The sequence below is a fragment of the Melanaphis sacchari genome, unplaced genomic scaffold (assembly GCF_002803265.2).
Source record: "Melanaphis sacchari strain LSU unplaced genomic scaffold, SCAv2.0 Contig65_pilon_pilon, whole genome shotgun sequence".
NCBI classification, from domain to species: domain Eukaryota; kingdom Metazoa; phylum Arthropoda; class Insecta; order Hemiptera; family Aphididae; genus Melanaphis; species Melanaphis sacchari.
In genome coordinates, this window is record NW_020271469.1 from 489281 (window position 1) to 513749 (window position 24469).

General features: G+C 23.8%; 3 protein-coding genes across 4 annotated transcripts; 1 reads left to right on the top strand and 2 right to left on the bottom strand.

Annotated features, from left to right (window-relative positions):
- Positions 1–1457: 1457 nt before the first annotated feature.
- Positions 1458–11074, bottom strand: LOC112600620. Of its 2 annotated transcripts, XM_025347898.1 has the most exons (4): positions 10882–11074; positions 10449–10631; positions 6338–6603; positions 1569–2242 (listed from the first exon to the last, which is right to left on the bottom strand). In XM_025347898.1, exons 2-4 carry the CDS (start codon positions 10520–10522, stop codon positions 1734–1736), a joined length of 849 nt encoding a protein of 282 aa, XP_025203683.1. In that variant the 5' UTR covers positions 10523–10631; positions 10882–11074; the 3' UTR covers positions 1569–1733. The 2 variants fall into 2 exon arrangements, with proteins under 2 accessions (XP_025203684.1, XP_025203683.1); XM_025347899.1 differs by lacking the exon at positions 10882–11074 and having other exon boundaries at positions 1458–2242; positions 10449–10549.
- A 1624-nt stretch (positions 11075–12698) lies between these two features.
- Positions 12699–20414, bottom strand: LOC112600556 (helicase SKI2W). Its single transcript, XM_025347815.1, has 19 exons — positions 20277–20414; positions 19819–19995; positions 19590–19755; positions 19300–19514; positions 19066–19233; positions 18812–18924; positions 18427–18658; positions 17698–17957; positions 17327–17621; positions 17114–17224; positions 16823–17054; positions 16471–16748; positions 15992–16125; positions 14486–14737; positions 14167–14383; positions 13467–13620; positions 13208–13392; positions 13007–13135; positions 12699–12937 (listed from the first exon to the last, which is right to left on the bottom strand). Exons 1-19 carry the CDS (start codon positions 20301–20303, stop codon positions 12737–12739), a joined length of 3546 nt encoding a protein of 1181 aa, XP_025203600.1. The 5' UTR covers positions 20304–20414; the 3' UTR covers positions 12699–12736.
- Positions 20415–20971: 557 nt separating this feature from the next.
- LOC112600562 lies at positions 20972–24469 on the top strand. Its single transcript, XM_025347822.1, has 4 exons — positions 20972–21401; positions 21499–21717; positions 23237–23380; positions 24157–24469. Exons 1-4 carry the CDS (start codon positions 21332–21334, stop codon positions 24225–24227), a joined length of 504 nt encoding a protein of 167 aa, XP_025203607.1. The 5' UTR covers positions 20972–21331; the 3' UTR covers positions 24228–24469.

Genomic DNA, 24469 nt, shown 5'->3' on the forward strand with positions numbered 1-24469 from the left:
ATTGTTAAGCGTCAATATAATACCATACATATGTAAGTAACTCTTAATGAATTATTTCTATGAAAAAAGACACAAGTATTGAAAAACATCAATTATTAATCTTTCAATGTTTTCCAATTCAACTTTAAGAGGACACCGCACCCGCACAAGTTGGCTTTTTCTTACATACATACGACATAGCAAATTTTCGTTCAACAGAATCCATTTTATGTTGTTAGCTTTAACATTAGTGTAAATTTACCTTTTATCAAACTTAAACGTAAAAATTGTATCTAGTCAATGACATAGACTTTTATTGATATTATATTTTTTAAAGTGAGTTACGAGCATTTTAAAGTTTCAATATTTTATATAGCTATAGGCTCAGTTTAAAATTAAAATATCAATAAAATCCTGTCATTGCCTAGATAAAATTCTTACCTTTAAGTTTGATAATAGGTAAATTTACTCAAATGTCAAAGCTAACAGCATAAAATGGATTCTGCTGAACGAAAATTTGCTATGTTGTATGACTCGTATGTATGTAAGACAGAGATAACATATGCGGGTGCGGCGTCCTCTTAAGAATCCTAATATCTCAAGTTTAAGTACCAATAAATCAAGTAGGTAATCTCGATCCATCTGCCCTAACTATTTGGCATTAAAACCATACATTCAAAGTTTTTCTACTGGGAGATTTTTTTCTTTCAGTGAATTACATCTCCTTTTTTTTCTGACACATTACATTCAATTACTGTAAAATACCTATATTTATCAGATTTTTTAATTAAAAAAAAAAAATTAAAAAATGAGTAGGTAATAACAATAATTAATATTGTTGCTAACAGCTATAAAATGTAAGTAAATGTTATTAATTAAACAGGGTCTTAAATCATTTTTAATATATCTTAACCACAGGCGGAAATATAGTTGTATTATTGTGGCAAGGAAGGACTAACAACTTAACATTCGTTAAATACTAAAAAAATACTTTTCTCTCTTTACTATAATATGTGTATTATAGTTTAAATTGATGAACAATAATGACCTTAGATAATTAAGGAATTTTTTTTTTTATATTAAAATATAGCTCATTCATTCAAACAAGTAATTAAATGTTTTTAAATTGTTATCATTGATTATATAATATAATTCAATTCACAATACGCAAAATAATTTTATTTTAATATAGATATAATAGATTGCTATGTTTCAATATCATTTGCACTATAGCACGCAACACTTTTTCAATTGACCATTTACAATATTAAATATAATATGTTATAATGGCAATGTCAAAGATATATTTATGTACATTCAATAGTAAATAAAATTGTATATATGAGTTTTATTAATACTCGAGTAACAATAAAATGTATAGGTAGGTACAAACTTTTAGGAGAGATTAGAGAACAAAAATAATTGTCAGAATAGAAATTATGGATATTAAAATAGAAATATTACTTATATGTATATATATATATATATGATGTGCACTAAACGATGTATTGTCTTCATATCATTATTATTTTGATACTTAATATTCTAAAATTAAATAAAAAAAGAAAAGAGAAAATAACAATGAAAACTTAAAATTAAAAATAATTTTTACAGGTACTAAGTTAAGGAGATTATAAGGAAAAATAAGGATACATATTACACATACAACAATGCCAAAACACAAATTAATAATATAACCAAAAGTGCGGAAAATCTTCACAAATCAAAATAATTTTTTTGTTGAGCTTAAATATTTACATTGATGTAGGTGTCCAGAAATTCATTTCTCTTAGTTCTGAAGGTTTGGGTTTTATAGATAAATTGCTAGAAGACAATGGTTTAGGGAATTTCTTATATTCTTTATCAGATAATTCTTCTTGCGAATCAGCTCTGTGTGAAAATAAGTTTGATAATATCCATGATGAGCCTTGTTTATCTCCAGATTCTTCTTGAAATGGTGCTGTGAAATATGGATTTTTACGAATTGAACGTGGTGACCCAGGTGGTGAACTTATAGGACTTGCAGGAAGCGATTTGCTGTTACGTCGTTTAGATAACATTGATGGAGAAGGTCCTACGACAAGCATATCTTGTGGACCCGATGAACGACCTTGATATGCTCTCCGCCCAGACACCATTTGGTGTGCCATTGCCACAATAGATTTGCCACATTCAGAAGCTCCACTTTTAAAACCATCGTCAATCCCTAATGATTTTGGAGGGTCATTTACATTTTCACCCAAACTTGCTGCAGCCACTGCATCTATAAAATTTTTAAAATGATAAGTTAATTATTTATTTTACTGTAGATAGTTAAAAATCAATGTATTTTTGAAAAGGTAAATATTTTATGTATCATAATTTATAATAATCATAATATTTAAATGTTAAATTATTATTATTACTATCAATTAAAGATGATTCCCAACACAATTCACAGTCGTAAGTATTTACATATCCTATTAATTATCATCTAATTAAAAATTAAATAAAACGTAATGAACATTTTTTTAATAATAATGTTTAAGTTTAACATTAGGTAATCACGTATTTCATTTATAAAATAATCATTTAATGTAATGGATAATATATATTAATATTATATACATTATTTTATTTACTTATTTATTTTTTGAGTAAAATTATTAATTTTACAGGAATGATGTGAACATTTGATTATAATTAAAAGATTTATTTCTGTAATTTAATGCCGAGGTTGTTCAAGGTTAATTATAGGGCGGTTAACTCCAATTTCATTACAAGAGAACTGTTCGACCAACATTTTTGCTAATGGTATTAACATATTTTGAAGGTCTCTTCTGTGTTTGTTTTACACCCAGGTAAATTCCAGGGCAAGAATAGGTGGACCCTAGTCCTCTCACATTCAATACGGTTGGACAAACCCCGTGCTTTTATAGATACAATAAAAATAAATTCAAGTTGATAAGTTAAAAAAATAATGTGTATACTAATTTTTGATGCAAAATTGTTAAATGGAAAATTATATAATTGTTCATAATTTATAATAATAAAGATACGCATCATTATGTTATTCATTTAGATTTTACTTATGGTGGCTGATGGATAAGTAGTAAGTACCTACCATTGTCATTTTACGAAAGATTACAATGGAGCGGAGATAGCTTGTCACTGCTTTATTATAAGAATATTTAAAAAGAAATTTCACCTCTTAAAGTGTTGGAAAATAATAATTATAGTGCAGACGTTAACAAGAATATTATCAACAAGTTATATAACGTGTTGTGTTATTAATTATTTTATTTATTTAGATTACACAAATAGGTACCTACTGTATTTTGTAGCACACTTGTAATAATGTACCTATTAGATTTTAAGTATTTCAAAATAACATATTATTGCAATTGAATATATTCAAAAAGTTAACGATTTAGAATATTTACATATTCAGTTCACTACACTAATATAAAAAGTTGTAAAATCTTTAAGCTCGTTTTTTTCTTGGTTACTCTATTTACACTATCATTTTAGTAGTGCGATAATAGTATTAATTTTTTAATTAACAGTTACTTAGTAATGGATGACTCACAACCACGTGTCGTGTGCATGATTGATATTCATAACTTGGCTGTTTTAGAGTAGGGATTTTTTTTTTTTTATTGCATATTTTTTTATTTATTGTTTAGAGGTACCGAAAAATATGCACACCAGTCCCTTTATATATATGTCGTCATTGATGATAATGCAATTTTATTCTGCCCCGAGATCCACAATTAAACATTAAATTTTAATGTTTTAAAAAATAATACGTAACAGTGTAATGAAATTTTAATTGTTATAGATAACTAATTATCTGAAAAAATAATGAAATTAAAATATACGAATAACTTAATGTCGGCTTTTATTTAACTACAGTAAATTATGATAAATTAGAAAATAATTTTCCGGAATACCAGCAAAATAATATCATGTATTTTCACAGGTTAAATCATGTTTGCGTAGTAGAAAATGGTATAAGCTGATCGACATATTTTATTTTATTTAGACAGTATGGACTATGGGCCATGAATCATTTGATTATTTGAAGTTCAAAGTTTAATTATTAGTATAATACAAATCATAGTTGGCAATTTTAAATAATCTAAATGATATCAAAAATTACGTTTCAATTTAACATAATTAGGTATAATTGCATCAGTAATAATTACAGCAGGTACATATTATACGTATATTACGCATAAATATTTAATACTGTTCATAAATATATCTGTTTTATTTAATCACAGTAAAAATAACAATTAAACAATAAAAATACTATCCAGATCCAAAATAATGAAACGGATGCTATACCATAATGATTAATGAATATAATTGTTTTTCCCTATTATTTTGAAAAAAATTGTGAATTTTGAATTATGACCTCTTATAAACATAAACTAGATCCAACTTCCATCCAAAATCACGCTCAGTGTTGAAAACTCAAGCCTTTTGTCGACAAATTATCGTGTTAACACACACACACACACAAATCATTGTATAAATTATAAAATTGTCATACATTCATTGCTTTGCTTTGAATCCAAAATATGTAAAATATATTTAATGTTACAAAAATTATTTCATATATGAAAAGTAATATAAACTTTTGGTGAAAATTTCAAGTAGGTACCTACGATTTACGTTTTTGCAGTTAAACAAGAAAATTTATTTTTGTCAAAAACCGTTTTTGTGTAAAAATTTTAGGTTTTTCCAATTAAGACCCTCCAAATTACCAATTAGATTTAAAATCCTATTGAAAAAGATATTTAAGTGGAATATCTAAGCAATTTAACTGATTCAAAAGTTGATGATCGATAGAAACATAACAAATTATTGTAATTAAATTCCATTTATCATTCAGAATTTAAAATAAATTAAAAACATTCGAATATTTTAATTGCCTAAATAAATTAATAAATGGCTTGAAATTATTTTAAATATTTTGAGATTTTATTGTATGTAGAAAATGCGAATTTAAATAATTATGAAATATTGATCAAGAAGAGATATTATTATTACATATTTGAATGTCAATCCTGTCCTCTAAAACGACAAATCAAAATGGTTTTCACTAAACTTTTTTTCAGATTTTAATACATCGTTAAGTTTAAAACTAATGAAAGAATTTTGTTTTAATTTTTCAAACTTTAGATTTAAAAAATTAAAATTATAAATTTTATATATTTTCGTGAATTTTACAAATTTTTAATTCAAATTATTATAAAAAAAGTATTTTTGATATTAATTATTCAAACATCTAACGAATTAAAAACATTTTAAAATAATTATTTTTAGTATAAATGAGAAAAGAATCAGAAGTTTTGAGTGTTGATAACAATATTAGGTAGTATTTTCAAAAAGTTATTGTTATTATTATTAATACTATTTTTTATTTGGAGGGGGGAGTTGTAAATAGCTTTGAAAGTATTAAAATGTTCTGCTTCTAAATTAAAATTATATTTTTTAGATTATCATTAATTTTTTTTTTACTATAAATTATGTAAATATATTACATAACATAAAAAAAAAGGAACTAAATTCAAGGTTGATAATTTAAAGGTAAAGAGGCAATGTTTGTTAAATATCAGTTTTTGAATCAAACGTTAGATATTTCTTTAGAATTTAAAAAAAAATATTATTAAGTATTTTGTATATATTTATAAAAATTAATTAATCAAGGATTGGATTAAATAATATTTAATTGTACAATACCAATTATAAATTGAATTAAAAAAATATTCATAAGATTGACCTTGACAGTGGTATGACTAATAGACTATTCAATGAGTAATTGTAAAACTATTCATCCTTAAATTTAAATATTTTCAAACACATATTTAACTTGGGATTTGTTTTCTAACTTTAGTTACTTTGTTATAATTACAATTAATAAACACTATAAGAATCCCAATCTAAGCCACCTAAACTTATCTACTCTATTTAATATGTACCCTTATATCTAGCACTTAATCTAAGAAAAATATTTTATCATTAGTTTGTTCAAAATAAAATATTAATAAAAAAAATTATTATAAATAAGTATTACTTAGTTTTATGGTTAGAATAACCTGTTAATAATAATAATTAAAAGCAGATTTTGAGTTTAGTTATACTAAAAAGAAGTATGAAAATAAAGCTAACAACAATTTAAAGCAATGTTTTCTATTAAAATATAATTTATTGAAGGAAGGACATACATATTATATATTATTGGATCTGGATGAAATTGGAAACGATTAGGATACTAATTTCAACGTATTTATAATTATTTAAAATAGTTTAAACACTAATTAATAAATTGTTTAATATTTTACCTTAAAATATATACATATAAACTTACCAGCACAAGTATTTGTGATAAAGCGTTGACAAGCAATTGTATGGCCCTTATATTCTGGTGTTTCTGTAACAATTAATGCTGGAGGCATATTTTTTAAATTTTGAACTTTTTTTTCTGTTAAATTTTCTTCACTTGGTTTATTTTTAGTGCTATCGCTGCGTTTTTGATTTACTGTGTCTGGTTTTAAATAACGAATCAAAAAGAAGCTGTCGTCTGTTTCTTGCGGATTAAATGATGATTGATCGAGTGATTGGTCTAAGTCATACCTAAATGAAACAGTAAAGTTAAAAATATAAATTTATATAAAACAAGTTATCAGTTAAATTTAATTATATTAAGTAGTCTACTCAATAATTCACTTAAAAAATTAATAAAATTAGAAGATATTGTAAATAGAATAAACTTTAATAATCAGTCACGTATAACTACTTGAAAATTATAGTTTTCATAACATAGGATTTTGTGTTGATTATGTATTTTTATGCACATACATGTACTATTGTAATTAGTTATTTAAGGCTTAAGTATTTTCAATTTGAGTCACGCATTGTGCATTCGTGAATCTATATAATACTTCATTTTTAAGTTAAATATGATTAATAGATATTTTATATACATAATATAATATTATTAATTAGTTCAAGAAGCCGGAAAAGTTTATGATAGTGAAATATAAAGAAAAAATACATATATTGTATTCTTTACTCTTGACATAATCTGTTTTAATTGTCTATTATTAATGTGAAAATTTACATATTAATGGATTAATGTTAAAGACAGATAATAGGCACCTCTGTACAAATTATAAATTATTGCAGAAATTATGGAATATAAACATTTTGAAAAGTGTATAGGTAGTTAATGATAAGTTATTTGTAATTGATATTCTAAATCCTAGGTATTTAAATAAATATTCTATTATCATCACAACTCAAGTAATTACAATTATTTTATAAGAAATATAATACTTAAGAAAGTTATATATTATAATTTATAATATACACATTGTTATTTTGTGTGAGTGAATAGTAATAGAGCAACAGTTACTACTAATAATTATGTACGAGAAATATAAAAGTAGCATGTACTATAACTCTACTCTGATATACATAGAATATTATAAATAGATTAAGTATAATATATTTTGAACAAAAAAATAAAATTGATTCTATTGAAAATTAATATTGTGTAAATATTCATATATATATTTTTTTTTTTTTGGTGTTTTAATTTTTCTAGATTATTTAGAAAAGTACTAGAAATTTTTGCTTTTAATTTAAAGTAAAACAAATTTATTTGTTCTAAAAAGTACTTATCATAAGATAAAAAAAAAAAAAAAACTAATTACATAATTTTAGAAAACAATGCATTCGCAGTTTCACATATAATCTAAAAACTAGTGTTGGCCAATGATATCAATGTCAAAGAAAAATTACCAAAAATATTGCAAAATTGCTTAAAAAAAAATGCTAATAAATGTAATATAACTATCACCTAATGGTTAATTATACATTTAAATAATTAGTTAACTACTATTTAATTTTCTTTGTGAATGTATTAGCATATCTTATACATATTAATTTATAGGAAAATTAAAAATGATAAGTATGAATCATATGCTAACATACTAAAAATCAATTAAAATTATATTTATATGTTCTATATTTAAAATAAAACTAATGTATAGAAGTTATTAATCTTAGTTTATTACTGAATTTTTTACCAAAATTAATTATTTATTTTATATTTAATTTTAATGGGATGTGTTAATTTTCATTCTATTAATTTACAAATTTCAATAACATTTTGTTGTAAAAATAAATGTATTCATATTATAATCACCATCAATTATGATTATTAAGTTCTTTGATATATGTTTTATCTAATATAGCATTATCCATTATTAATACCTCTAAAAAACATTCATTAATTATGTTTGATCAAGGTATATATTAACATAATAATACTGTTTTAAATAATAGGTATACTTGAGTAGTTAAGTGGTATGTATATTCCATTCAAATTATAAACTGAACTTGTTCTAGTCATCAACCATCAATTTAATTGCTAGGTAAGAATACCATGCCATAGTATATAAATCAACTACAGAAAACATTTTGTAACTTGAACAGAGTATGAAGAAAAGAAATTTTGATGTCTTAACTATAACTCATTTCATTACTAAGTTTAAAGATCATTGTGTGTACACAAAAAGAATGTATTAAATGTTAAATTATAGAAATTTCATTGTAATTTGTTTTACAGTTACTTTTACTTATTAATAAAGAGTAATTAAGTATATTACATATTTTTGTGAACATAAAATTAAGACAAAGCTTAACAAAGGGAAAGGTTAAAAATGTTGTAATTTCTCTACAAATTATTCAAATACCTTACAATATATTTATTAAATATTTGAACAAATAATATCAAAAGTATTTTGGGAAAAGGGTTATGACTATATGGATGTTATGATACTTTAAGCTCTACCGTGTTCATTGTTTTACTACTAGCTGAATAAATCATATAAAGCATACATATCTATTATGCTTGAAAGTATGGAAAGTATGATGAATACGAAAATAAAGTATTATTTTATCTGATGGAAAAATTAAAAATATTTAGATACTGTTATTATTATTATAATTTATAAATGTTTATGACGTCTACAATGTTATCTAAGAAAGAATTTTATTGTTATTGCATAACATATATTTTTTTCTACAAACAATTCAGGGAATTAGATAAAAAAATAAAATGTAATAATACTTATTAGTATGTTGTTGATATAGTTGGTTACCTACTTCAACATTTTAAAATTCAACTATTAAGAATCAAATTTAATACTAAAATTATTTTTAGTTATTTTTGTATAGTAATTTAATTTCTATGACTATATTTTATGTAGAATATAAAAAATTATGTATAGTTTTGTTAAAAAACTAACTTTTTTAATAATGTAAACAGAGACATTATTTTATTTAATAATATATTTGGTTTCAAATATAATTTCTATTCATAAATTACAAAAAATAGATGATTTATAATATAAAAATATTATTTTTAAATAACATAACATAATTTATTCTTATTGTTATTTATGATTTTATATAGGCTATAATATTAAAATTAATAGGTAAAAATAAAAATAAAAATTATGTTCTTAGACTTCTATGAGGTAATCAGTTATAGTTAAGTTCAAATTGTAGGAAACATATTTCAATATTTTTTAAGAGATGTTAAATCAGCAGTTTCTAACCTTTTATGAGCATGATCCTAATATTTTAAATTTAACTTTTAGTATCTTGGTACCCCCCCCCCCTTATAAAAAAAAATTATAATTGCAAATAAAATACTTTTATTTATTAAAATTAAATTGGTAAACAGATATATATTTATGTATTCTCAAATACCTGAATAAAATAAATTTAAAAACTGATTAATATTTATATGTTTTTATTTATGGCCAACAGATTTTGTAATTTTGAATCACAAATAAAACAAAGTATTTAAGAGTTTGAGACACAGAAACATGATTAATTGTCTCATTATTATTCATTTAAATCAATACTTAATATTAAATATAATTGAATCAATTACTACCAAATTAATAATTTTAAAATGTTTTATAATTATAAAGGTATTTTAATTAATTAAGCAAACTATAAAAATTGATAAATGTTCCTATAGTAAATTGTATACATTGCAACACTACTACAATTTATTGTATTGTAAGTTTTTATTTTTAGTTTACATGTCTATTAAATTGTACAGAAAACATAAACACCTAAATAAGTTATTAGTTTCCATTTATCCAAAGAAAATAAGATAAATAATTATGTATAATTTGTAAACTTCACAATTTTGAATCAAACTAAAATTAAGTTTAAAGATACTGTTTACAATTATTACAACATTGTAATACAATAGTTTTATTTTTTTAATTACTTTGATTTTATTATTATTCAGTTATATACCTACTGATTATAATTATAAATAATAACTTTTGTTTATATTAAATTATTTAACTTTTACATTGGTTTTTTGATAATATCCTGATTGCAAATATTAAGTGAATATTACTACACAGAAAATACATAAAGTAACTAACCGATCGTTTATTTTAGATTTCATCCACTGAGGAATTGGGAACCCAGATGATATTGAACGATCCGTTGAACTCATGTTGACAATAGGAATTGATTGACTAGAAGATGTAGATGTTAGTTACTGAACGTCGTTGCTGGATAACTGATTCTGGTTAAGAATACGCTTTGGCTATGACACAATTCGACTAAGGAAAAATGTACCGAATTATCATTATAAAATTCTGTTTAATTGAATAATAATAATGAAGAAACATTGCCTACCGACAAAGTATAAGCTGTTCATAATAATTACACGGGATTTGGACACCATACAATATTATTATTATTATTGTTCTTTGGCCTTGATATATGGTGTGGAATAAGGCCAATAAGCAGACAAACTGTGAGTTCGAGTGCGTCGAGAAACAAGATTCGAAAGAAAATGCATTGACTCACCTTTAAGTTTCTAAGATGTGTGTAGACCGTCGATTGATGGCTTTTCATTATTTTCATAACTCCGTAATCCAGTTTACAAAAATAATCCGAGAATTGAAACACTGGTAGAAATACGACAAACGCGAAAACAATAAACACCATGAACGATGGATGACTGATACGTAGTCAATTTCACTGATTACTGATAAGTGATTATGATGTTGAAAGAGTTGAAGCACAGAATGATTTCATTAAAGCATAATACCAACCACAGACATGAAATTTCTTAGTTTTTATATTTTATGTCCTTCGACGATTTAAAATTTTAAATCTAATTTTAAAGGATCTGAATAACAAAATTTACTGACAAATAATTGTAATAATTGTTTCTTGTTCGGTTCCGCGCCTACTCTTACCATTTACCACTTCATATAAATTACTACTCAATTGTCATTTTATTAACTAATTACCTATTAAAAAAAAATTATTGCTCCTTGATACAAATTTATTTATTTTTGAAATCAATGCATATAATATCTTAGTATATATTTGTGTAGGTACGTCAGTGTCTACTAATCTGCATCTGTTGCTATCTCATCACTACTTTGTTCATTATTCAATGTTCAACATTTTAAGGACTTTTGATTCGTCCCACCCATTACTCAATCTTTGTCCTTGATGACATAGTGGTCTTTTACCTCAGTTATTAATTTGGTGATTTTTTTTAATTAGTTGTTGGTTGTTTCTGTTCCTGGCCCCGCCATACGTGTCCTGTCCAGTTTGATTTGCTTTAATTTATTGCCACTATGTCTTGAGTCATTACATATTTATTACTTCAATATTTCTTTGTTCGTATTCTCCCATGTTCTGTTTTCTTTTAGACCTAAAATTTTGATTTAATGTCTTTCTTTTAAATTTTTATATACTTAGTTCATCAGTTTTCATTGTAGCTAGTTCTTGAACTAGAAAAACATTAGAAGATAAAAATGTAGAAGTTTAAAAAAAATGCTCGTACCTGAATATTAAAATGTCTGTTGATTACGATATAATTAGAAGGGATGCATATATATTTTTTAAATCCCTTGCGTTATAACATTATTCAAGCGCTAGTCGTAGCCTATGTTTCATGTGTGAAACTTATAAAATTATTACGTTATTAGGTGTATCAATTACTCAATAAAACTACCTCTGATTTGGTTGACACTAATATGCATTTTTTTTTTTATTCTATTTTGGATTTCCTTATGTTTATTGTCTGAAGAATTTAATATCACTACTAGATATTTGAAGTTTTTTACCATATAAAATTCTGTGTATTCAACCTACAAACCATAATGAATGGTATTCTTTCTGGGATAGTTTCATGTATATTGCCTTTTTTTCACTCACAACTAAACCCATTTGTTAACTTTCTTTGATATGAATTTTTGCCATTATCTGGAGGTTACCTCTGGTTTTTTGTTTAATAGTTAGTAGCACTATGTCATTAAAATAATGTTACTAATTTGATTGACTTTATACTTATCTATTATACTTTATTAAAATTAAAATATTAATTATTCAATAATGATAATTAGTTAATCATTAAAATTTGTATTGCTCTGAAATGTAAGTAATACAATTCTTGCTTTAAATTATAATACCATTAATACCTATAATAGTTTAATTGATATTTGTGATCACTAACACATCTGTATTATATGTAAATCAAAAATTGAATACTGTTAATTTGAGAATGAAGAATTAATATTTATTGTTAACTTGAATAATATTAAAATATATAAAATAGGTTATCAGTAAATCTAGTTTGTTTATGTTATATTTATTTGTCTGTTTATAGGTAAACAATTAAATTTATTTTAAAATATTTTAAAATTTATTCCATATACAAAGATGGAGTAAATACAATATTTCTTTTGATTTTGTCAAGTACTTCTTGCATTTTTTCACTTATCTTGTTGGTACCAATCATTTTTGCAGCATTTTTAATAACAGTTAAAATTTCATTTAATTGAACTATGCACCTAACTATAATTCCTTCTTGAATATCTGTTATTTGCATTATTTCAGAAAAAGGCTAAGGACAAGTAAAAATAAAAAAAAATTGTTAAACTTGTCAATGTTGTTATTAATTTAGTTAAGTTACCTTTTCTTGAGCCCATAAATACAACACTTTTACTAAATTAAAGTTGAGATTAACACGTTCATAATTGCTCAAATAATTTGATTCAACTGATTGAATGTAATCATGCTTTTGTTTTATTAAATTCATTCCCTAAAAAATAAAAATAAAAATAGTTTGATGTTAAATCAATATTAGAACATTTTTTGTTAATTTAATTAATACAATTATCAAATTTTCTTCTTTAATTTGTTCTAAATCAATATTTGATTTGGATTCACAAACTAAACATGAAAGAACAGCGGCAATTTCTTCTGGTTTCATTTCTTCAAACATATTACATAATAACAGTTCCGTTACCAAAAGTTCATGTGATCCCATAGTTGCAGCTACATTCCCTTTTTGGGTAGCTGAAATTAGAAAATTCAAACCATTGTATATTTTTATGGCCATTGATAATGATTATTAATTAACAATTACTAACTTATTTCATTCCTTGGATTTATATATTTTAGTTCTTTGAGAATTTCTACTTTGCTAATATACTCATTATATAACTGTAACGCTTTATTTGATATTTGGTGTTGTAATTCTGCTATTCTTTCTATTCTTGTTTGATATTCATATAATTTTGAGAACTAAATTTCAAAATGTTTTGTTCTTAAATGGTAAATACTTAAAAAAAAATCTGGCATTATTTGATCCACTGCTTAACAAAATAAATCTGTGTTCAAGAAAACCAACCTTGAGTTGATAACTTTAGTATAGTATTAGAACAAATTAATCTACTATCATACTTGGAATGAAGAACATAATCTATGTTAAATCTGGTTTAAATCTCTATTGATATATGCTACACACTTGTAAAACGGAAATAACAAATGAGGGTGTAACATCTTCTTAAGTTAAAGTTTAATAATAGGTCAATTAGATATAATCTAAAGCTAACAACACATAGTTGACACTGCTGAACATAAATTTTCTTTGTTATGCGTGGGTTAGACAGAAAATGAATATTATGTAGCTGATATTCTCTTAAGAAGGTTTACTAATTAAGTACATGCTGGACTGATATAATTATAATAAATTGGGTTAAATATTTCTGATTTCTTATTCATTTAAACTATAAGTAAATCATTAATATAATGTTGGAAATAATTTGTTAAGTATAAAAATATAATTACAACTTCTTCAAATGCAATAATGTCAGACAAATCAATATTGTACACTTGATTTTCCAATGCATGCATATGTAACATAGTTCTGTGCAATTCAAAATTATCAATTCCTAGATCTAACAAACTTATCACTGAATCATCATTTTCTGCTCGATTTAAAAGTAATGTTTTTTCTGATAACATTGTAATGGCTCTCTGACAATGTGTTGAAATAGCAGCATCTCTAAATAAAATGTTAAAATTCTTGATTATAATAACTACTATTATAACTATAATGTTAATTAAATTAAAACATTTATGAAAAATATAGTTTTATTTTACATACTTAAAACGTTCGTTTTGTCTCATTTCCCAATTTTTTATAATTGAATCATTATCAAAGTTTCCAGAAAATTTAGTGATTGCAAATATTGAATTTGAAGTTATATTTAAAATGGTATGGGCATTATTAGAAATTACATCTAATGATTTATTTAATAATCTTCTTTTTTTAGATAAATATATAAACTTATACCAAGAATCCATTTTATCATCAGATACTTCTTTATTTGCCTTATCGTTGTCTAATACCAATACTCTGAAAAAAAATTTGGATTTATATAAACTGGGAATCTTGTGATTCTTTGTTAACACTTATTGAACACTTATTGCTTAGAAAAATATAAAAACAATTTTAAAATTTTTTTATACATAATTTATTCATGGTAAAAAATTTTTTTAAAAAAAATATGGTGATACCAGTTTTTAAGAAGATTAATTTTAAATTGAGAATACATTTTTAGTTTCAAATTCTATGTTTTTAAGACATTTTTTCATATATAAAAATAAATTTTGAATGAGTAGTTAAGTATATAATGTTGAAATAAAACAAATATGTGGAACATTTTTTAGAGTACCACATACTACTCCATTTCATATTTTAAATTTTAAATTTAAATACTTTTAAGTTGTAAAAAATTAAATACTCATTTAAAAATCTATTTACAAGGCCAAATTTATGTAAAAAGGAGTTTTTGATTCAGAACAACAACTTTTACATATTCAGATAGTAGTACACATGAAATAAATGTTGTTTTAATAACTCATAATTCACAAGGAGTACTAATAATGTAATGCATAAGGACAGCTTTATAATTTAATCTGGATCTAGCTGAACACAATTACCAAAAAAAAAACTAATAAAATATTTTAGAATATGAAAATGTTAATATTGGAATATTAAATTGTTATGAATAAAAAAATAAGCTTTAAAATCGATCCTATTAAATAGTTTGGAAATTTTTACCACAAATATAACTATTTATTTGAATAAATTATATAAAAATTAAAAATGGAAAATATGATAAAATAAATTAAATAAAACACAATATATTAATTATATATTGTAGAAATTTCAATAAATGGATCCGAGTTTGAGGCCACATAAATTTGTTCAAATTACTATTGATGCGTGATGAATTGTTCCTTTATATTTCTTTTTGTTGAGTAACTTTGTGAATCCCTACAAGTGTACCAGGTTTGAAAATGCGAGTATGCAGTTTTAACTACAATTAAAATCATTATTTAGTTCCTTTATAAATACCTCAAAAAATTCAATAATCAGGTATTGTGATTACAGAATAATTCTATAATTTTTTGGTAATCACAATTATTAACAAAATAATTATAAGTAGTTTAGATAACTAATAAATACTACTAGTTTTTAATAATAACTTCAAATTATGCAAAAAATTTTAAATAATGTTATTACTTATTGAGATAATGGAGCGTTTACTGTAAAAAGAATCATTTAATATACAAATGTTATAAAAATATTAGTGTATTAATTTACCGAAATTCTCGTGGAATTTTTTTTGTGTTGCTTGATAATATAATAGCTAAATTTCCAACATAATGTTTGTGTGTAATAATGACAAATCTGCCAATTTCACTATAACTTTTATCACTTGCAGCATATAGTCTATCCTAAAATTATAATTTTAATGTTATATCAATAATTTTTAGTGTATAATAAATGTACATATATGCTATATAAAATTTAAAATGACAATTTTTGTATTGATAATATTGTAGGTGACATGATATTTTATACTAGGGTTAATTTATTTTAACTATAAAAAATTATAGAAATATGTGTAAATTATGTTGAGATATTTAAAATTTTATAAATTTTCAATTTATAGAAATTTTTTTTTAAACAAAAAAAAATATATATTTGTTAGTACATATTTCTATTGGTTTTAAAATGAAGAATTAAACTTTTTACCAGTTAACATTTAAAAAAACAAATAATATTTAAATATACATTACCCAGTCTTCATTTCTACAGTCTAAATACTGTTTGGCACGAAGATAAAATTCTTTTACAGTTAAATCTTGCTTTCCTGTCGGTTCCCATGTATCATTTTCATGTATTATTTTTAAAGAATTTAATTCTTCAGTATATTCATCTTTTTTTTTGGCTCTAGCAGCTTCAATGAAACTACTACCTAAGATTTCTTCCAGAGTTTCAGAATTTTTCTTTTTAAACATGTTCAATATAATAGAATAACTGACTTTAAATTGAGATTCTAATTTAGCAGATTTACCTAAAAAAAATTGATGTTTTAAAAAAGTTGGTTAAACATATTTCTATGTATCAATTGCTTTATTAAAAACTAACCTAACATCATATTTGTTAATTCTCTGTCATTGGGTAATTGATCATTTGCCATTATTATTACTGTACCACTATCATCATGACCACGACGACCTGCGCGTCCTGCCATTTGAGTGTACTCAGCTGGTGCTAAATTTCTTCTTTCTATGCCATCAAATTTGTTAATTGCTTCAAAGACCACTGTTCTGGCTGGCATATTAATACCTATCGCAAATGTTTCAGTGGCAAATAAACACTGTAAATTCATTATGTAATTAAAATAAAATGATATAACATTTTTTTTTGTTTAATTACCTTCACTAAACTTTTTTGAAATTGCATTTCTACTATTTCTTTTAGTATTGGCAAAATTCCACTATGGTGAACTGCAATGCCTTGACATAATAATTCTTTCATTAAAACAACCTAAAAGTTATAGGATTTTTAATATTTTATGTATATATTATATACACAATATTAAATAGATAGTTTTGTCATAAAATACTAACTATAAACATTGATATTTACTTGAGGTAAAGCTCTGTCTTCAGGTTTTAATTTTTTTATAGCATCATTGAAAAAATATTCATTTGCTTGTGATTCCTTATTATTTAATAAAAAATTTACTGAGTTTTTTAAAGATTCTGCCATCATATCACATTTTTTTCTGGACAAAATGAAAACAACTGCTGGAAACAAATTATTTTTATCAAGAAATCTTAAAAAATTGACCCATTTTGGTTTCTGATCTTTGAAATGTGTAGATTCTTGATATTTTTTTACTTCTTTATTTTTTTTTAATAAGTCTGAAGCTTTACGATAGCTGTAAATGTATTTAAATAATCGATTACATTTTTATATCTATACATATAAATACTAATGTTGCATTATATACATACCCTTGGATTAGAAATCCGCTGTCTGCTTTTCTAATTAGATGCATATTGTCTTTCATTTCCATAGATGTATTTGAACCAATATAAAGATAATGTTCAAGAGGAACTGGTCGATACAGAGTAAATACAACATAAATCTTAGTATCACGAGTACGACCGATCCAGTTGGCAAAATCAATAACATTGGTGACAGTAGCACTTAGCATAACTAATTTCACACGTTTAGGAAGCATAATTAAAATTTGTTCCCAAATGTGACCTCTCTATTAAATAATATAAATATTTTATTTAGATAATATTACATATATGTATTATATCATCTTCATCTTACAAACATACAACATAGTAAATTTGATTTTAGTAGAACTGATCTTGTGTTGTCAACTTTAATATTAGAATAAATTGAGCCATTATCAAACTTATTATCTATAATCCATTGTCGGTTTTATACAATATTTTAATTTCTAAGTAAGTTATGAACATTTTTATATTTTAGTATTAAACATACACTTTATTTACTTAAAAATTAAAATATCGTAAAAAACCAACAAGAGATAGCAAGTAATTTTCTTATTTTTAAGTTTGATAATAGGTAAATAAATTTTAATATTAAATTGATTCAACTGAAATCAAATTTACTGTTGTACGTTTATAAGAATGAGACAACACATATGGGTGTGGTATCCTCCTTACAAACATTATTATTAAAGCACATTTGACTAAATTACTTACATCTCTATCATTTACATAATGAACTTCATCAAGAATAACAAATTCAGTTTCTTTAATTTTATCTGAATCACTATATAGCATAGAACATAGAATTTCTGTTGTAACAATAAGACATTGAGCTTCTGGTTTCACTTGAAAATCTCCTGTAATAAGACCAACATCTCCAAATTTTTTTTTGAAGTCTCGAAATTTTTGATTGGATAATGCTTTTATCGGAGATGTATATATGCATCTAAATAATTAGTTGAAAATGTATAATTTGTACAGTTCTAAGAGGATGTAAGTATCAATGAAATATTAGATGTGTTTTTATTAGAATAAATATTTAAGGTACAAATTTAATAAGGAAAGTGTACTTTTAATAGATGATAAAATAAATGTTTACCTTAATTGATGTTTTTTAGCAAGTGCTATAGCATATTCTGCAATAACAGTTTTACCTGCTGATGTATGAGCCGCTACAAATACACTACTTTTTTCTTCCAATTTAAGCACTGCCTAAAAATATTATGCAACAGTACTTTAAGTTTATATAAATGTTATAAAAAATACATTCAAGAAATATATAACTTAGAATTTATATAAAAATTGTTTTTCATAATTTGATCTAAATTATTAAAGTAATACACAAATACTTACTTGTTTTTGAAATGTATCTAATTCAAATTCCCATTTATAAGCTGGATCAGGTAATAACTCGTCAAAGTTATCAATTGGTTTTGAAATATCTAATTCTTCAACCCATTTAGATTTTACTAGAGCTCTTTCTGCATTTCGAGAAATTTTTAGTACAAAGTTTTCATCTTTCTATTGAAAAGTAAGAAAGATTATAATTTTTTTAAATTAAAATTCTTATAAGTTATAAATAATTACTTTAATGTGATTAATTTCATCTACAGAAATTGGTTCTGGTATATTATCTGGTTGACTTAATATTTCTGGTACTTCATCATCCCAAAATCCTCCTACATCTTCAGTCCATTCATCTTCTACTGTTGTGTCAATGGCACAAATGTTTATGGATGTATTTTGATCATTTTGGTTTATTTTCAGTTTGTTTGACATTCCTGGTGCTATTGGTAAATTATCTAAGATATAAATATAATAATAATTATTATATAGGTAAATAATATTTCTTAGAAAATATTAATATAGGTACATACTAGGATCAAATTGAAATTGAAACGCATCATCTTCATGTTGGTTGACAGTACTTTGACTGTTCATTGATTTTAGACAAGGTATTGAATTACCTTCAGATTGAAATATTGGATCATTAATAACTTCTTCATAGCAAATAATTTTACCAGTCTTGGGATCTCTTTTAGGCTGTATATAACATATTATTTAGTAATAATATTTAAAATAACTTAACATAACATATATACATACTATTAAATTAGTTGGCATATGGTTTATATTATTATCAGCATATAAGGATAATAAATTAACATCTCTTTTTGGCAGGATTGATTCACCTTTATAAACCGGTAAATTTTCAATACAATTTATATAACTTAATAAATCTGCTGGAATGCTTGGCATTAGTGAGATAATACCACCAGGTACCTGTATAAAATTAAAATTATATTAAATTGTATTCATGTATAAATATATTTATGTGTGTGTGTACTTAAATGATTAAAAAAACAACTTAAAAAAACTACAAGTTTATTTATAAATAGATTAAGAATCAAAATTTGAAATAATAATATTTTAAAGAATTTTTCTATAAAAATTATTTGTATAGATGAATAGGCAATAATTCAAAAACCTATATTAATATAATTATTCATTAATTATATTTATCTATACTATATATTAAACAATATAATATAGTAACAAGTTACCTCATATTTCATTTTGAAATTGTCCATTTTTTACAAGTTAATAACAATTTTTAGTTTTATTAAATGTAGATTAAAACTATAACTATGTTAAACACTATGATGTGGATTTTCGATTGTAATTCTTGATTTTAAATGATTGCTATAATACAAAAATATCAGCACATTGTAATTTTCATCTAATCATCATTTTTTAACTTTAGACAATAGTAGTAGTTGTTTTAATTTTGTAAATTTAAAAAGTTTAAACTTTTTATATTATCATAGTAGCTGATAGGAAGTGAATCTCATAGAAAATCATAAGCCTTAAGGTACTAGTAAAAAAAAGAAATTATAAAAGTTAAAATAACTGATAGTAATTGTTTTTAATATTTTTATAATGACTAAGGTACTTAAAAGTTATTGTATGATCATGCCTTCATAGTTCATAGTTAAACACTTCTAGGACCAGTAGGACCGTAGATTTTAGAACATAGACTTAGCGTACTCTATGTCGTATAGACTATTGTTGTGAGTTTACCTGATTCTACCATCTAAGATTTAGATGATTGCTTATTTACGATAAAATAACGATATACAGTTTTAAAAATATTTTAATATTGTATTTATTAACAATATGGCACACTGTAGTCTGTACATAACTTTGATAATAAGTTTTATCATTATTTATCATTGGCATTTTGTCCGTTATAAAATAAAAAGTAACAGAATATTGGAATATTGTCTATTGGATTTTCTCTCGATATTATTCTATTTTAGTATTTTTAATAGCTGCAGCTGTTATTCTATTGATTAGAATTAATTAAAGTTAAAACCCACAAATTTATTTTAATCATTGTGACGCTACATAGTCCATACTCCTTAATCCTTATCGATATTCTACATTCCCTTTCGTCGATCACTGCAACGTCTCCATCACCAGAAGGCAGAGGTTCAACTGTTCAAAACTCAAGCTTTAACTATTAAATAACGCTGTACTTGAAACACGTTGTCACACATTAAACTCTTCATATTTTTTGATATAACTAAGAGTTTTATAGGTAATAATAATTAACAACATGTCTTCAAATACTTTTCGTGTTCGTAAATTGGCTTCTATAAACAACGAGAACCCTGTAAAAAATATAAGTAAGTTTTTTCTCTACAGTATTAATAATTATTAAATCATCTATTAAGTTTTAGCCAATAATTTTTTTGTTATATTTTTGTTTTAAATATGTTATAGAAAATGGTTTAGTTACAAATCGTAAAAAAAGTGCTTTGAAGGTGTTAACAAACACAGTTCAGTCGATAAAAAAGTCTGATGGTAAAAGTCTTAAACAATTAAAGGTATTGCCCATGAAAAATTTTGAAACGGAAAATAAATGTAAATCACCATTACAAGACTACACTTACAATCAAAATGATGAATTTAATCATTTTGACTGTACAACACAGGAAAATGGTAATTAATAATTTAATATTTATTTATATTTAATGAGGTAGATTTCTATAAATACTACGTATCACGTTTTTTCTAAGATATATATTTATGTATTAGGTACTTGGTTGAGTAAAAAATTAATTTTGGATGATTAAGTTTTCTATTTATAAGCATTTCAAGTTTTTATGAGCAAAGTTGAGTCTATAGCCGAAAAATATTAGACTACTACTCTGCTAATTTAAACTTATTAATTAATTATCCTACATTTTATTTTATTAAATTGAAATATTCCAAATAACATTTAGCTTTGAAATTTAAAATTCAAAATCTATACTGTTATTCATAAAATTAAGAAATTTAAAATTATAGTGATAAAATTAGTAAAAATATATATAATTGTATTTACTATATCTATAGTTGGGTAAAAATTTCAGGTTTAGCTTGTTAAATTTTTTTTAAGTTGTAGTGATGTCTTAAATTTAGTCAATTTTGAACTAAATTTCGACTAAGGAATTTGTTAAACTCAAATTGTGTGCTGAAAAATGTGTTATAATTTAAAAAATATATGTTTAATTGTGTATGCATTTGTCAGTAGTGTCAAGAATATAAAAATTATACAAAATATGGACTTCAGAATCTATTGGGTTTTCCTGTGTGTGAATCCTGTATTCAAGTTAAATTTTCATTATTCTGGAAATTTTTGTTTCCCCATAAAATATTACTATAATATATACTGTACTATAATGTATATTGTATTTAGTAACTAAATGTTTAAAACTACAAACTGTCAGGTTACTTGTATCAAATATCGTATAATATAATAACTTTACTTAGAATCTAAAATAATCATTTGTAAAAAAAAAAAATATTTAGGGTTACTACTGCATATCTTACTCACTGTTATACTTATGGGTTTTCCCAAAAACTAATTTTATTGCAAGGTCATTTTGGTCAAATATTTAGTATTACCAGAAATTGTAATTATACTGTGTAATATAATAAACAGGCCATAATAAAACCCTTAAGTAGAGCAATGTAGTAAATTGTCTATACATAATTTAACTTAAACATTGTGAATTTAATTATGTGTAATAATGATAATTAAATTTGAAAAAATACCCAATAATAATAGATAATATAGAGGAATTTTCTCCAACAGTAATAATTGGTTGTATTAAAACTATTTAATGATAAGTATCTGCAGCATTTATTTTCAACTCATATAATATGAACCATAGTTGCTAGATTAACAGGTAATACATGTGTCGCGAAATGGGTTATATTTAATTTATAAAAATATTTTTAATAATTTATTTTTAACATTTTAATGACATTTATAAATGAAGAATATTGATGTACCAAATAATTCTGATTTTAAGTTACTTGTTACTTTTGGAGCACTTCTTATATCATAATGGTTATTTAAAAAAATAAAAATATTGTTTAACTAGTACATTCTTATGATTTACTTAGAATCTAATACATTATAATGCATAATAAGATTTGCTTTTTATTATCTATATACTTATATTTTTTGCAGATATTTTGCCTCCAAGTATGACGTGTAACATTGGCATGCTGAGTGAATTTTTTGGTGGAAATAATAATGACACAAGTGATTGGTTTCTTGAAGATTACAATAAAATAATGATCAATAAAATCAAAAATCAATTTGATAACTTTGGTAATAATTGTGGATTTTACATTTAGTTTAAATAATTATATTAGTACTGTGCTTATTAATTTCGTTTTGAGAAATAGTTTTATTAGCTTAAGGTTCTTTAAATGAGTTATATTTTAACTGATAAATTTGGCGAAATCTTACATTCTGTTTATGTTGTTGCGTGCCAATATCAGATCCAGATCCAAGGTGTTATTAAAATGAATTGTACAACTTTTAATTACAATAATGTTTAATCTGTATAAATAAAATACATGTAACTGATATAAGAAGTGGCTGAGTGTCGTGAAGTTGCTCTGTTCTTCGTAGCTCTGGTACATCTGCCCTTGTTGGTCTTCGGACTCCCTTATATACAAGAAAATCTCTTGTTGTTGTAATCGTTAACCTTCCAATTTAGATTAATTCTTGGAATTGTTTTCACATTTGAAACAACAATCTCCAGGATGTTATCGTCTTACTGGCAATTCTTATAAACGCAAAACGACCTCGCCTAAGAACTACTATTTTGATTTATTACAATGTTTTTACAAAATATGAATCTAATATTCGTATACATTATAATTATTAGATCACATATATATTTAGATCGCTATTGCTAATACCTATAGCAATATTACACATATATTACATATTAGCATATCTCGTAGCTCATGAATATTATATTATATTATATTATATTATTAGTACATCTCGTAGCCCATAACAATGTCATTGATTTGTGATTTATATTATAAATGTATGTACATTTTAATTTGTTTTAAAATAGTTTTATTTTTTAGGAGAACCAGAAATTGAATGCTCCTTTCCTTCAATGCCAGTTATGGATTTTCCAGAAATTATATTTGCTTAATTTGTTTAACAGCATATTTCAATTTTGTGTATATTTATCTAAATTTAATGATTTTGTTTACATCTATTAATATGATAAATATTATTATACAAGTTATTTTATCCGTTAAATGAATATATGCCTAATGATATAAATGACGAAGGAATATTTTCTTGTACTAAAATTTTTAAAGACTGCTTCTATTAAATAGAGTTACTATGAAATTTACTTGTTTTAACGTACCATTTAAATCAATAATTTAA

Bases quoted from the DNA above. Each gene is read 5' to 3' on its own strand.
- LOC112600620 (XM_025347899.1), bottom strand. From the start codon at position 10,522: ATGAGTTCAACGGATCGTTCAATATCATCTGGGTTCCCAATTCCTCAG. The intron at 6,604-10,448 runs GTTAGTTACTTT...TGTTTCATTTAG, and splicing joins AAATCTAAAATAAACGATCG to GTATGACTTAGACCAATCAC. The intron at 2,243-6,337 runs GTAAGTTTATAT...AAAATTTTATAG, and splicing joins TATCACAAATACTTGTGCTG to ATGCAGTGGCTGCAGCAAGT.
- LOC112600556 (XM_025347815.1), bottom strand. From the start codon at position 20,303: ATGGACAATTTCAAAATGAAATATGAG. The intron at 17,958-18,426 runs GTAAGTAATTTA...ATTATTTAATAG, and splicing joins ATTATGTAAATGATAGAGAT to AGAGGTCACATTTGGGAACA. The intron at 17,225-17,326 runs GTAAATATCAAT...TATAACTTTTAG, and splicing joins AAGACAGAGCTTTACCTCAA to GTTGTTTTAATGAAAGAATT.
- LOC112600562 (XM_025347822.1), top strand. From the start codon at position 21,332: ATGTCTTCAAATACTTTTCGTGTTCGTAAATTGGCTTCTATAAACAAC. The intron at 21,402-21,498 runs GTAAGTTTTTTC...AATATGTTATAG, and splicing joins GAACCCTGTAAAAAATATAA to AAAATGGTTTAGTTACAAAT. The intron at 21,718-23,236 runs GTAATTAATAAT...TATTTTTTGCAG, and splicing joins CTGTACAACACAGGAAAATG to ATATTTTGCCTCCAAGTATG.